Source organism: Melopsittacus undulatus, chromosome 13 (genome assembly GCF_012275295.1).
Source record: "Melopsittacus undulatus isolate bMelUnd1 chromosome 13, bMelUnd1.mat.Z, whole genome shotgun sequence".
NCBI lineage: Eukaryota > Metazoa > Chordata > Aves > Psittaciformes > Psittaculidae > Melopsittacus > Melopsittacus undulatus.
In genome coordinates, this window is record NC_047539.1 from 8,320,882 (window position 1) to 8,336,026 (window position 15,145).

Genomic DNA, 15,145 nt, shown 5'->3' on the forward strand with positions numbered 1-15,145 from the left:
TGCTGCTGCGGGGCTCACCTGGTGTTCCCTGCTCTCCATCCTGAGGTAACTGTTTCTACCGCTTTAGCTCTGGGTTTTGGCTGTTTTTCCCTGAAGAGAGGCCAGAAAGTAAAGGGGTGCAGTCTAAAATCCTGTGCAACACCAGATCTGGCTTTATAAGCTGAAAGGTCAGGAGTATGGGGCTTTGTTTTATAAGTGTATCACTTGCTGGTGGCCATTAGGCTGCGTAGTGCTAGCAGTATAGTTTAAAGCAAACAGTTAACTAGAAGCTGCTCTGATGTTGTCACACATGCAATTGACATAAGTCAATTACAAATACAGTGCATTTCCAAACCCTAACAGGAAAAGAAGTGTAAATTACTCCATTAGTCTAGGTGTAGCGGATACTTGTACTTCATTCTTGTCAACATCTTCAACAGCTGCATGTGATTAACTGCCAGATCAGAATAAATGTAGAGATGATGTCTTACTTATACACACAAGTATGAGGTGTTATTCATATGATGCTAGAGGCAATATAAACCAGTAAACAACTTTGATAGAATAGCAACACAGCCTGTGTGGTGTCCTTGATGTACACAGTAATCCATAGACATTTACTATAGAAATAGATTAATCAGAAAACAAATACTTCAAACTACCTCTAGTATGCTATGTTCATAACATTTGGCTGATAATCATGTTTTTTGACTTGTGAAGTATTTTATATGTAATAAAATTGACTCAAGGTTTTAGGTCTGTACCATAAAGTACAGAAAAGAAGTTTATAGAAGTGTAACACCAGTTTTTCACAGAATAGTTAAATCAGCTTTTATTCCACATACCAAAGCCGTATATACTTTGCTGTCACACTTTGCAGTGAGGTAGAAGTATGCATTTCTATTAGTGTTCTCTTTTCAGGAGTTAAAAAACATTCCTTGTATTTGAATGTGTATGTACATCTAAATTCAGAAGAGAATTCAGTATTTTTACAGCATGTAAAGGACAGAATGCAACTCTGACTTCAGAAACATCATCATTTGGGCCCTTAATCTGTGAAGAGCGTATTTCATATTATTTGTGTACCTCTGGATCTTCTAAATCCAGTACCACTGGGTGTACAGAGTTAAACTGACATCAAGCCATGTAAAAGCTGGGTATTACAACATGAATTAGTTTACTTTGCTTCTCTAACTTCCATACAGAAAATTTGGAGTAATCAATACACTGTTGCCTGTTAAGACAGAGAAAAGAAATGAAAAGGAGTCTAGCTGATGCTCCAACTCGCAGCACAGCAGGTACCAAGCATTCTTTTGTGCTTTACCATTCATGCCTTGTTAGGCTTATATATACACATATATACGTATATGTGTGTTATGTACACATGCAATATTCATTGAGACTATACAGTATTCAGCCCTAGAGCCCCACTGCCCAAGTGGACTTGCATGGCTTATCTGTTTTATTGCAGCACAGGGCAAGATGTTAAATGGGGTCAGAGCACTGGTCAGAGGGAAATGTTCCATTCATGGGATTATTTACAGGACAGAAGGTTGGGAATATAAATTCTGTGAGGCAGTGGCTGGTTTGTTATGTGTTAATGAAATTAATTCCTATGGGGGTTTAAAATAAGTAATTTTAGTTACATATTTTTAAATGTAGATTGTGTCTCCTTTTGCTATTGGTATAGTAATATTTGAATTTTAATTTTAGGTTATCTGCCTGTACCTCTGTTCAATCAGAAAAAAAGAAATAGGCAGCCCCTGACTTCAAATCCACTTAAAAATGAGCCAGGAACCAGTTCTGGGACTTCTACTTATGACCTTTCTCCCACATCATTTGGTAAATAAGATACCTCCTTTTTCTTTTCTAACTGGCTCTACATCCAAGTAGAGCTTAACTTTATGATTGTATTTTATTAAATTAGACATTGTCTTTATCAAGAATGATATGCATCCATTATGTTTATCTCTGAAAAGTTCATTATGTAAAAAATGTCCTCCAGGAAATTTCTTTCTCCTCTATACAATTGAGCTTTTTATACTTTGTGCCTAGAGGGAGTTTGACTCTTTGTGTGTTAGAGAATGAAGTAGCACTGGCATTTAAATAGAGTCTCTTGAAACTCTGACTTTTTGTTTTCAGTTGATTTCAATCAACATTCAAGTCCTGTGTTACAAGAAGAAACACTTATAAGATGTCTTTCTTGTAATACAGAAGAGAACTTGTTCTTCAAATTGTGCTTGGGAAGACTGATGCAGAATTTTGCCTTTAGTACTTAAATTATTTTTTGTATATAATAAAACAAACAAGTTTATTTATAATAAACTAGGAGTCTGTGCTAGTAAGTCTAGTGTCTGTAACTTAACCATTGTCTGGAGAAGCAACCTACTTGTTAGAAGTTGCCTTATAATTACAGATATCAAAGGATCACATTCCCTCACCCTTTTTTTTCCCCTTCCCTTTCCTTTATGAGACAATTTGTGGAACATTAAGCAGATGAAGAATAGGACCCCTAAGTAGACATGTTACTTTTCCAGTCTTTTCAGTTTGTATCCTTATTCAGTCCTTTGCCTTTTCATAATTAGGCTGGGGATCTGCAAACCCCGAGGTGGCTGAATTACAGAAAGCAGCAAACAATGGGTATGTAAAAGCATGTTATTTGTTGTGTGTTAATTTTTATTTGGGTACTAATTGTTTCAAAAACTATCATCCATGTCTCTCTTACAATAAAGCTGCTACTGTGTCACTGATACTTCAAACTTTGAAAGCCAAACAGAACATGCAATGGTTCCTTCCCTTATGAAACCACCAAATGCATCAAAGTCTTATTTAGCAAATTGCTGGAAAAAACTTGTATGCCTGCAGGTTGGTGGTATCTTGAGTTTTTATTCTCCTTCCTTAATAAAAATTTTCTCATGTGAAAATATATCTTAGATTTTTCCACATTATTGTAGCATTCAGAGACCCTTTAAATTCTCAGATCATCACCGTAGTCCTAAATAATTACATCATGCTTACAAGTGAAAACCCACAGCAATCCAGTATCTTTCCAGTGTACTTAATGAAGCCTATTAATTAGACCTAATATCTAGCCTTGTCAGGCCTAAAATTAAGTCTTACCATAAAAGTTGATTGAATTTTGCTGGCCTTACATGTATTATTTTTTGAGATTCCCTTTTCATTAAAGTTTTGCCCACTTTTCAGTTTTATCAATAGATTGAAATAAGTTTCTATCAGTGTACATTAGGGCAATTTTGTATCAAAACATTTAATCAACACTGGATATGAACACTGTGCTTATACAAACCTAGGAAAAGCTTACAGATTCATATGCTTAGAGCTGGCTGGAAAACTTCAAGCAATGCTATAATTGTCCTTTTTCTCTCTTTATTTCCTCCTATTCCTTTCCAATGGCAAAAAGAAAATGAGTATTTCAAACAAGTGCCTTCAAAGGCACAATGGAATGGAAGTGGAAGAAAATTCAGAGTGCCTTTATAAAATAGTGTCTTAGAAATAATAAGGTCAGGACTAGAGTTTGTTTTAAAATGGTTTCTTCAGTGATGGTTCTAGAAAAATTTGGAAATATCACTCTCAGGAGAAAGCTTTCTTATTGTGAGAGTTAAGGAAAAATTGTGAATCTTAGATCAAGAAGATCACTTACAGAGGGTGGGACAATAACTGAGCAAGCTTTTCAGGCCAATTGAATTCAGCTGGATTTAAGCATAGGTGTGATCGCTGCCCTGTGCATGGGTAAATTTTAGTGTATCCTCTAGTGTTTTGAGTCTAAATATTTAACAGATGTTTCTAAAGCGAAACCAACAATATGTCGGCTGTTTTAACAGACTTTAATTACATATCTGAGTATTTGGAATAGATATTGTGATACTGAACTACCTTATGTTGTGCTGCAGGTCAGAAGAGAAGAGTCCCCGTGCTAAAGTTTGGAACAGAAATGAGTACACTCCTTTAAGTAATATGAAAGATTCAAGACCTGAGAGTGGAATTATTCGAAAGTTTGAGAACCTTTCAAATAGTGTGAAAACTGTTCAGCAGCAAAACCCCCCTAATAACCGTAATTCATCCCAACTTCTGAAAACAACAGAAACCAGCCAAACATCAACATCTAAAGGTCAATGGCCAATGAAACCTAACACTGTTTCAAGAAGTCTGCAGGATCATAGTCTGGCATATAAATTTACCAACAATATCCAGCAAAATAAAATAAATGAAAACAAATTTGACTGTGTTCCAGAAGACAAATGTCAGGTAAACTTATGGAGAGAGTTAATAAGAAAATATAATGAAGGAAACAGTAAAAAAATAAAATTGAAGGAAGATGAAGCTTTCATCAGCCCTAGCTGCCTTAGAAAGCCCTTACATTTCTGAAAACTTAGAATTGAGATTTTCATACTGTAGTAACCTACAATCCTCAGTGGGATCATATAAATTGGCAGGGAGTTGTTTGTAGACTAATTTTAATGTAAATACTGGATTTTTAACATAATATCTAAATGTCTGTGTGTCTTTTAAAATTGTGTGTGTATCTCTGACCTGAGTCTTCATCTTTCTCTGAAAGGAATTTTCATCATCTCAATTAAAAATTAGAGAAAAAAAGAATTCTTTGCGTATCATATCTGCAGTCATTGAAAGTATGAGGCACTGGAGTCAATATGCTTATAAAACAGCACTGCTATTTGAAGTTTTAGGTAAGCATGGAAGATTGTGCTATAACTGATAATAATGGTATGACAACAGCCAAGAGAAAATGTAAGTAACTGTAGAAACAATAGGCGAAATACTCAAATGTATGAAATACTGGACTGAGCATTTTGAATGTCCTGCTGGGACATCCATTCAGCTATCAAAGGTGGCTAAAATAGGTATGAAATTAATAATATGGTCATTCCCCAACATTTAAGCTCTTTCTATCCTGTTCATTTTCTTTCCTTGTTTTTAGAATGTGTTAGCATAATTTTTCCTATTTAGTAGTAACCTTCTTTAGAGAGGTACAGTTTTACATTAGTTTTTAATACAATTGATCTAGTCTGGAGCGCTTTTAAACACAGATGGCTTTCAGTGTGTTTCATTTTGGTTTTAATTGATGTTACCTGAGAAATTAACATGATGAAAGACTGGAATTGACTAAATCAAGGTAAGAATATACAATGTAATGGCATCCCAAAAAACTATTATTTGACCAGGTTGCAAATCTTTAAAGTTGATTTGCATATGAAAAACTTAGAGAATTGTGTTGTGCTCTGCCTAAGGAGGGAATAACCTGTTTACAGTGACAGTTCTGAAAACCACATTTAGTCACACAGTGTAAAGAGACACATGCAACTGTACTGCCGAAAGACTGTGTAAAGCACATAATATTGTAACTTCCAAGTTCTCCCAAAAAGCTGATGCTGACTTTCTGTCTCTTAGTGCTTTGGTGTGTAGATGCTGTCATGGTATCTTTGTGTATTATACTTAGTACTGCTCTGATGTTTGCATCATGATTTATCTTTTGATGCATACTGCAGGCACCCTGGATTCTGCAGTCACACCTGGAACATATGGGGCTAAGAATTTCCTTTTGAGAGATGGAAAGGAGAGTCTGCCTTGTGTATTTTATGAAATTGTAAGTATTCTGTGTCTGTATGTAACATAGACGCCACTAGCTCTAATTTATGAGGCTAATAATAGATTGTTCTGATAAAACAAAAAATCACTATGTAAAAGGGAAGATGGATGGTTATACCATCTTGTCCCAGCCTGATTTAGAGCAATCTAGTAACTATTCAGGCATCCTCAGACTTCTGTTTCAGTTGGGACTTTCAGTTCAGCTTCAGTTGATAACAAAAAACCGATTTGAATTCCATCTGTAATGTAGACTTCAGACATTTTGAAAGCTTTTCTGTTAGGTGATATAATTTTTTAATTTGTTTGTTATGCTTTCAATGAAGGACCGGGAGCTTCCAAGACTAATTAGAGGCCACGTGCACAGGTGTGTGGGGAACTATGATGCAAAAAAGAACATTTTAAAGTGTGTCTCTGTAAGACCAGCAACTATTCAAGAACAAAACACTTTTCAGGAATTTGTTAAAATTGCAGATGTTGAGATGGCAACGTATGTCAAAACAATGAATGAAATTTAGAAGTCAGAAGGATTGTCCGGAACCAGTTTTCACTAATGATTACCAGTAAAGGCTGGATATCCTAAAGCATTTGCCAACACCAATACTGAAAATCTGATTCAGTAATTCTAAATAGCACTATACTGTGTTATCAAACAAATGTTAGTAACAGTTACAAACAAAAAGGTTAGTAACAGTGTTTTGTTTTCACTACTACATTTTATGGCTTATCTTTCCCAGTTAAACATGCGATAACAGGGGTTTGTTAGATTAGTTTTTACTGGAGAAATTTTGAATTAAAATGTTTAAACTTTGCAGTAGTGCAAGTGGCTTTGAAAAAGATCATCAATCCTAATTCAGCTTACCATTGCTTTTCATTTTCTTCAATATTTAGAAATTCCTTCAATATCTGTTTCAAGATGTGGACTATATTGTTCTTTGCAAAGTTTTCTTTGACTCTGCATGTTGCATTAAAGCTGCTTTTTGGTAGGAAGTATGAAGGTAGTCTTTATTCTACTGCAGTTCCAGCTAACAGATTCCCTTTCCTTTGTTGGCTTACAAGAACATGTGTAAAAGCTTTTCTAGAAATAAACATAATAGATAATACAGAAAGACTTCACAGGATGCAGCTGTATATATTAGGTATTCATATGGTTCCTGTTGATATGTTATCTGATTCATGGGTTTTCCTAAATAAATAATCAGTATAACACCTGTATAAAACAGCAGCAGACCCTGAAGCTGTAGGAGGATTGCCCAAGGACTCTGAGGAAGTTGGGGAGAAATAATTATTTGAACACAGAACTTCCTTGCTTTTGCTATAGCAACATCCTTCATGAGGGATAGTCCCTATGCATGTTTATGTGTCTTTGCCTTCAAACATTGACTTTCATAGATTATTCCTGCTGTTTCTTTTTCCTTTTCCCTTAGCTAGTTCCGTTACTTCAAAAGCTTTGTACCAGATCTATTGGGAATTGTAAAACAAAAGAGTTGTCAAGAAAACACTGAACAGTGTGATATCTTTTTCAATTTATTTTATTATACAGTGTTGGCAGTTGGAAATTTCACATTTAAAATAATTGAAATATTGTATCCAACAAGTCAAATACAGAAAACAGGTAATATTCTAAAAAGGAGCCAGCTAGTCAACGCAGAAACACATTAATGGAAAATACAGCCTTTAGTTACACTTAAAAAATTATGTATTTAGAATAAAACTTGAACCTGGTCCAGTAAACCATTTGACTTCTAACAGAAAAACGCTTTTACACAGTTTAACACGCAGACAGTCTTTATTTAAAAAAGTGATCTGTCAGTGTTAGCATATGTGTGGTTAGCAACACCCCCCTTAAGGTTCCAGTTGAGGATTTAAAGTATGTGCTTTACTAACTGCTTAAGAATCACTTGTATTATCACTTGTATCATCTCTTCCTTCTGTGCTAAGCTGGTTCTGAGTGTCGGTATTTCAAGGGGAGGTTTCTCTATCCAGCTGTAGAGGTCATATACATATATTTGATTTCCTTTATATATTATAAAATATTAAAGAAAGTTCCAAATGAAAGCATTAGCTGAACTCATAAAAGATGCAGAATATTACAGGATGTAAAGCTGAACGATGTTCAACAGAAGAAGTTGAGTTTTAAGGAGTAAAAGATTTGGTACAGCAGTGTTGTAATTTGTAAGACTCCACTGTAACAGTAATTTAAAACTACAAAGGAAACTGCAGCTATGGGAGCATTCCTGCAAGCATCTGTGTGTGGCATCAGTGATGCAGTCCTACTTATTTCAGTTGTCTGGTTGATGGTTCCAGTCCGGCACATGTGAAAGATATGTCAGGAACAGGTCATCTGTGTCTGTTAGGTATGTTATGGCTGTTAATAAAAATCTAAAATAATTTTACTTTCTGTGTTTAGGTTTTTGCAGAAAAATTTTCTACTTTACACTAACAAATCACTTTTTCTAGTGAAACAGTAAGTGAACAGTCGTAAACATTACACAAAACAGAAACCCCCTACATAATACAGTTTATACACATCACTCAACATTTTCCAGTTGTTGGTTGATTGTTGTTGTGTTTTTCTAACCATATTAATCCTGTCTTGTATAATGGTTCAACAGTAAAGGCACAGGTTGGTTAGGAAAGAAAAGCCTGCATCTCTGTCTCTCTATTTCACGATGATTATTTTCTCTTTACATGTTGTTTGTTATTCCTCACTTTTCTGACTCTTTTTATGAACATTATCAATTTCAGCCATTCATTGAAAAAAACTACATTATTGAAAAGCCATTACTGAAAAGTACACTACTATACAGAAGTGACTGAAATTTATTCTTCTTACTTTAGTGGCATTCCTTCAACCTATTTTGTTAACTATGTGGAAGATTTAATTCCATAGTCACTGTGAGCAAACCCCCATAGCTTATGCTCTCTCAGTGTACTTAATTCCACACTGAAATCTCACTTTCAAAGATGAGTATTGGAACTTGTTACTTTTACATACAGGATTTGCTTTTAGAGTGCATAAAAATATAACAACAGACAATTGCTTTGGAAAACAATGCGATGTTCCATTGAAGTTTAGAAGGGTGAGGAATGTAAACAAGGCTGCAGAAGTCTTTGACATTTATTAAAACACAGTGATTGTTCTGTTCGAGTTTTCTTATACATCCTCAATGTGTCTCTGTCTGTCCCTTCATGTACCCTTTTCATTCAGAAAAAAAATAAATTCAGGAATCAGTTGGACTCAGCTAAGTGAAGAATAATAAATTTGATCACTTGGTTTGTGCCAAAATACAAAACTAAGAAGTACAGCTCTAAATTAAATATAATCTATGTGATTATTTCTTTTTTTAATAAATAATAGAAAATAAAGATGAACATAGAATTAGAATTCAATTTTAATGAAAAACCTAACAGTGGGGTGAGATTAGAACCCAATGTTTCTTTTGCTTAAGGCAATCAAGTGCACTTATTTCAGTGCTTGATAGTAATGAATTCAGTGCTATTGTGAAAATCTGACTTCACAAAATTCACATACAAACTCATGAAATATGGCCATTTACAGGTTCTGACACAGCATGCGATTCTTATTAATCATGTTCAGTAGCATTTCATTTTTGGGGTTGTTTTTTACAATAATGGGCTCTTAATAGAAATGGAAATATTAGAATCTAGTTCATTCTGGCTTGTATTTTCATTACCTAATGGCCATTGGGCATTTTCATAAACAGATTTTTCTTTTCAGCCTTAAGAAACATACAACAAAACCCCAAATCTCCAGTTATAATTGTTCAAATAATTTCTTAAAGTTCACCTACATGATAATCTAAGAAATACAGAAAACAAATTTTTTCCCTATTAAACTATCATGAAGGCTTTGGAAGTACTCAGATATCTCTTTCTCTCTGAAAAAATGTAATCTAAATTTTATGCAAGTCTTCATGAAGATGACTAAATCTTGAATATTAGCTAAGTATTAAAAAGTGTGCTGACAACTTGCAATATGCAGGTTTTAGTAATATACATAGATTAAAAAGAAATAATTTTCTTGTATACAATTCCTTTTAGATATTCAGCTTAATTTTAGGCCATGGCTACTAGCAGGTGCTTTTTCACTAATCAAAATAATTGTAACAAAATATCATTACTGACTTTAAAATTACTGGGTTCATAAAAGTTTTGACAATAATATATAAAAAGTGAACTGAAGCTTTTAGAAGACTTACAAGTTTGAGACACAAAAGAAACTTGGGAGGTAGACAGATGTATTGAGGATAAACAGATTGTTTTTGTCTAAGGCATTATGCCACTATATATTTAGAGCAGTATAAAGGCTGCTGATTAATCTTCAATTCCAGAGTGTTCGCTGCTCATGCTTACGGAAGACTATCAATGCACTTTTGGTCTTTGTGATTCTGACCTTCTCCTCCCCATCTCCTTTTTTCTCTTTAGCAATACAGCTAAAGGGAAGTGCTATAAGAATTTCTGCCCATTGCCTGTAGACAGGAATGTTCTGTTCTTAAACAGTAATAAAATACTATAAAATAGTAGGTATTGGAGTTGGAGATATGTGCTCTTTTGGTGCATATTTTGCAAAGAATGGTAAAAAGACAGACAACATGACCCCAACAATTGCCAGCATATACCCCCATCCAATCTGGCAGTCTCCTGCATAGTAGATGTCTGAATTCTCACAGAATCTCTTCACAGTAGCAGAGTTGAAACCAAAAGGGTAAACCAAAAGCCCAGAAGCCATTATGAACACTAGAGGAGAAAAAAAACACACCAGTTATTATTGGACACCTAATTCATTTGCAAAAATATTCTTTTAGAAAGGCAAATCTGTTCTATTAAAATCAATGGAAAAAGTCATAGCTTAACAAAGCAACCCTCATGATTGGTAGATTATCTTCCTTGTCATAATTACCTCTCATGGACAGCAATGTCATAACATGGTCATGAGTTGGCACTGGGATATTTTCATGAGAACTCTTGCCCATTACAGAACTTCAAAATCGTTGTGATCCAAATTATGTAGCCGTTTAAAAATTAAGATGATTCAGATACAATGGAATCCAGAAGAGAATAATTCTTAAGTCTGCAGATTCCAAACCAGCTTGATTTTCTTCTCAATAGCATTTTTGTACTTGAGACAAACAATTACTTTGTTCTGCCAAATAAAATTATTCAATGAAAGAGTTTAAAAGGAGTTTAGAAGGAGTTTAAGATTCTGCGGACTAGGTTCTGATAATAGCACTTTCTCACTGATCTAATGATGACAAAAACTCAAATTGTTTAAAATACCTGTATTTGACCTGAAAATTGTGAGATGGACAACAGTACAATCTGAATTCTTTTTAGTTAGCATTTATTTAGCATTGGAGTCTTTCTGCACAGCTTTAATTCTCCCTGTAAATGTAAAGATTAGAAATGTAAGGATTAGAAAAAAAATTGAGACCTAAAATATTAAGATCTAATGTTCCTGTGTGACCTGATTTTGACTACTTGGGCTCTAGAAACACACAATGAATATGACAGGACATGCTGTAGAAATCTAAAGGTTCAGTACATAAAGGAACAGAGTTAAAGTAGTGGGAAATCTCTCCCAGCAAGTCATCTCTTACTCCTCCTAGCCAAATGCAGAAGCAGATTAATCCAGTGCATAATGAAGAAATATGTCTGAAATACAAGTAAAGCTTAAACCACTGCTTGATGTTGGAAAGCCAGACCTGCCTCCTGCAATGACAGTCTGTATTAGCTGCCAGCTTTTAAAAGAACTTAACAGATTTTACAGTCTTTAATGGATACATGTTATATTTAAATATCATGGCTTATGCAATTAATTTAATGAACAGCAGAACCACTTTTCCGGCTTTGAAAACAAGCCCAGCCAAGGTATAAATCTTGACTATCATAAAGATGAGTCAAAATCTTCCAGGTGCAGCTCTCGGGGCCTGTTTCTGCCCATTTTTTTAATTTTATCCTTTCTGGTAATGACCTACCAATGTATTTAAAAATCTGTGGTGTATTTTAAAAGGCTTTATTTTATGTACCAAAAAGGTACCATGACACAGTCCCTTTTTCTACCTTCCTGTTCTTCTGGGATAGTCTTTTGTACAAATTCAGGGTGAATTGTTAGTGATTCAAGATTAAAGGTAATCAGAATTAACAATTACGTTTGAACTGATAGATCATTCATAACCAGCAAACATCTAATGAAGCACCAGGATTATAAAACAAATGCTATGTGTAATCACCTTTCAGGTAGGACATGTGGATCTTACTCCCAGTTACAATATTGAAGATGCTTAATCTTACAGGTATCCACTAAAAAAGAGCCATAACTCATTAATCTTTAATCAAAAGAAAACTTTAATAAGCTTGAGGGCTAGATGAAGTAAAAAAGTTTAACACAGCCTGTAAAGTCCCTCAATAATTTGAATTAAAGCTTTTCTTCTAGTCTAAATGGAACTGCCGAGTTAATCCTTTGTCAAAAATAGAGAATAACAAGAAAATGGAAGTTAAAAGGAGAGAAACTGGAACAGAAGCAAACTTCCCAGTTGGTTTCCCTCTAGGGTAACTCATGTATGGGCACAAAGAGAAACCATCTGCCAGTAAGCAGAGGTCTCTGAGAGTGAAGTGTTTTTACCTGCACTTGCTCTCATAACCACTCTCCTCAAAGCCTCTACAAGTAAGTTTTCAAGGGTTCCCAAGGAAAGGACCCTGTGCCCATCCCCTCTCTGCAGGCTCATGATGTGTGAAGGTGACACTGCAGTAGCCAGTGAAAGGAAAGGTTCTCCCCAGTACAGGCAACACCACCTGGTATTCAATGAGATGCACCCGCTATGGGTGCCCAGGGCAGGAGCGAGCTCCCAAAGCTGAGCACTGAGTTCTTAGCAGCTGTGCTTGTGCATTTAAGTGCTATCGTTAAATAAACATACAGAAGCTGAAGCTAAATACAAAGAAGTGGTATTTCACAGATCTCTCATAACTACACACATATGACACCACTCAGCACAAAATGAAAATACAATAAAATTGAAGTGAAACTAGACACACAAACATCTCCTCTAGCAAAGGTTGCTGAGTTTCCCAGAAGAAAGAGAGCTAAGGGCCAGCACGCTTCTTTTGTTCAGTAGCACAGCCTGAAAGTTGTGTAACACTCTTGCATACCCAGGAACATTCCCACAGCACCCTCTCTAATCAGAAACATAGGAAGCAACCTTGGAGAACAACCAGACAAAAAAAAAGACTTTTCCTACTGCTGTTATAAACTTTGAGAGTGTTAAACAGCAAGTCTGACCAATAAACTGAACTGTACTAATCCATAGACCTAGGCAGGTTATAGGCTAATACAACCTGTGGGCTAATACAGGTAGGAAGCAGAAAAATGTCCTGCCTAATAGACAGCTACATCATAGCCCCACTCAAACCCAGACTGCTCAATCACAAAAAGAATCTTGAAAGAGCCCCGTGGTGCAAAATCTGCTGTGAAATGGTGGGCCCCTGTGCAACAGAAAATGAGCCTGTTTTAAGAGAAACAGAATTGCTCCAAGCAAGATGCAGGTCTGAAATTAAAATTTCAGCTTGTTCACCTTTTCAAAGCCGAAATAGTCCATGCATCTCATTCACTGAAAGAATACATTGCACAGAATTGGAAGTAATCTTTTTATCATAGAACCCTTTTAGACTTTGCTATTACATTTTGCTGTTTTCCTGACACTATCTCAAGCCCTTGCTGTACTTCACATTATCTGTCCATACATATGTTTTCTTTTTGATTGTCTTACAATTATTTTGAAGGTTGTGCTTTATGGGGGCATTGGTGTTTTGATTATTGTATCTGCTGTGTTGTATGGTGGGACTTAACTGAAGACGCTTTGTTTTTGAAGGCTAGAAATAATCTGTCATAGTTGAATGTAATGTATTCACATCTCAAGTGGGCTAAAAAGTTACCCATGGTTTCATGTCCTCAGGCATGTCATAGAATGACCTCATTATTCTCATTTAGGTGCCCTCTTTCTTACACAGGCTCAAAATATTGAATTGCCTGTTATTATCAGCAGAAGCCAAGCTTTCAGCCATGGTGCTAATGACTGCTTAATAGTGCTGTCTATCAGCAGTGCTGTTAGCTGGGAAAGCACACAAAGAAACAGTGGGGCTCCATTTAGGCTCCTCATATAACAGTTACTCCTCTGCATGATTTTCCAACAACAAACATCACTTTTAAAAGTGTCAGGATACAGTAGTGACAGCATCTTACCATTGTGTGTAGTGTAAGCCTGCTGTCATCCAGGATGATGAGAAGGCTCAGGCAGCAGATTTGGGGCTGTTATGTAGTATAAAGCATATGGAGGGCAGAGTAGACTTGCTGCTAAAATGGATAGCTGGAGTGCTTTTTATAACATGGCTTGACTGATCATTTCATTCCCATCACCTCTTGGGTCTTGTTAAAAAGTAGCTTTTTTTGTTGTTTAATTATCTAACACATGGTGTTTGTTATTGCTAGGTCCTCATCACCTGAGTTCTCACCAGTAACTCACAGCCACTGCTGACTTCAAGGCAGTCTGAAGCCCAGTCCACATGCATTGGTTTAACTGTAAGTAACTTTTTATTTCTACTATCTAATAATCTGTCCTCCCAAACACTTACAGTCTCACCCTCATCCTATTTATTTCACTGGTATCTTACAACCACATGGTAAATAGTTTCTGCTCTGAAAGGTTTCCTAGCCAAAACAGGACCTCTGCACTGTGCTTCTGCTCCCTGTGTATGCCCATGGCTTAAAAAAACATGGTTTATCTACTTATTTTTTTAAAGTAGATTCCTGAATTAGTAATTTTCTAAATAAGATAACTATAATTAACAGGAGTAAGATATTATTAGTAAGGAGGACACTTATTTTTAGAGAAAACAGGGAATTTTGCAGAAAAAGTTGTAAATCATTGGTGGTAATACTGAATCAATAGCACTTCTACTCAGGGAAAATAGCATTTTCTGCTATTTTAAAATCTAATAAAATATAACTGTTATTGCAATGGTTCATTTATTTCATCCAGCTCCTGAAATACTGCTTAATTATTTAAATCTATCACATACTGTTTTCATTTCAAACCAACCCAAAGTAATGCAGTTCTGCAGAGTGTGTGTAGAGGGCACCAATGTACAATTCTCTTAAATACCAGGCACAAAAAATGGCCATTTCCATCCCCACTTCTTCTAGTGACGCTGGTGGAGGTTTCAATGTATGAAACACAACGATTGAATAGTTTTCTATCTTGTGAGGCAGGAATGTGAAACCTTGGCTAAGTTTAAGTGTATCATTCCATATTAATACCAAAATGGATGGAAATCCAGAGATGAACCCCAAGTATTACAGAGACAGGAAAAAAGCTGGTTTATTTTACTGTATTTGTTAATATGTTTAGATGATGTGTAGTAGTAATACTGATCACAAGTAGTAAAATATGCTGTGTGCATGAATTATCATCCTGAAATTACCTGCTGTAAGAAGATTAGTTTGTCTTAGAAGTTTAATTTGCTTATT

At 35.4% G+C, this 15,145-nt stretch overlaps 2 protein-coding genes across 2 annotated transcripts in view; one reads left to right on the plus strand and one right to left on the minus strand.

Moving 5' to 3' along the window:
• Window positions 1-1,234: 1,234 nt before the first annotated feature.
• Window positions 1,235-6,185, plus strand: SPATA22 (spermatogenesis associated 22). Its single transcript, XM_034068856.1, has 8 exons — window positions 1,235-1,277; window positions 1,693-1,779; window positions 2,565-2,619; window positions 2,748-2,848; window positions 3,896-4,245; window positions 4,556-4,685; window positions 5,505-5,602; window positions 5,928-6,185. Exons 1-8 carry the CDS (start codon window positions 1,235-1,237, stop codon window positions 6,117-6,119), a joined length of 1,056 nt encoding a protein of 351 aa, XP_033924747.1. The 3' UTR covers window positions 6,120-6,185.
• Window positions 6,186-7,117: 932 nt separating this feature from the next.
• LHFPL7 (LHFPL tetraspan subfamily member 7) overlaps window positions 7,118-15,145 on the minus strand; it is a 62,358-nt gene continuing 54,330 nt past the window's right edge. Inside the window, exon 3 of the mRNA XM_034068858.1 lies at window positions 7,118-10,362. Coding sequence (XP_033924749.1) covers window positions 10,136-10,362 — 227 coding nt within the window. The 3' untranslated portion in view covers window positions 7,118-10,135. The remainder of the gene's footprint in view (window positions 10,363-15,145) is intronic.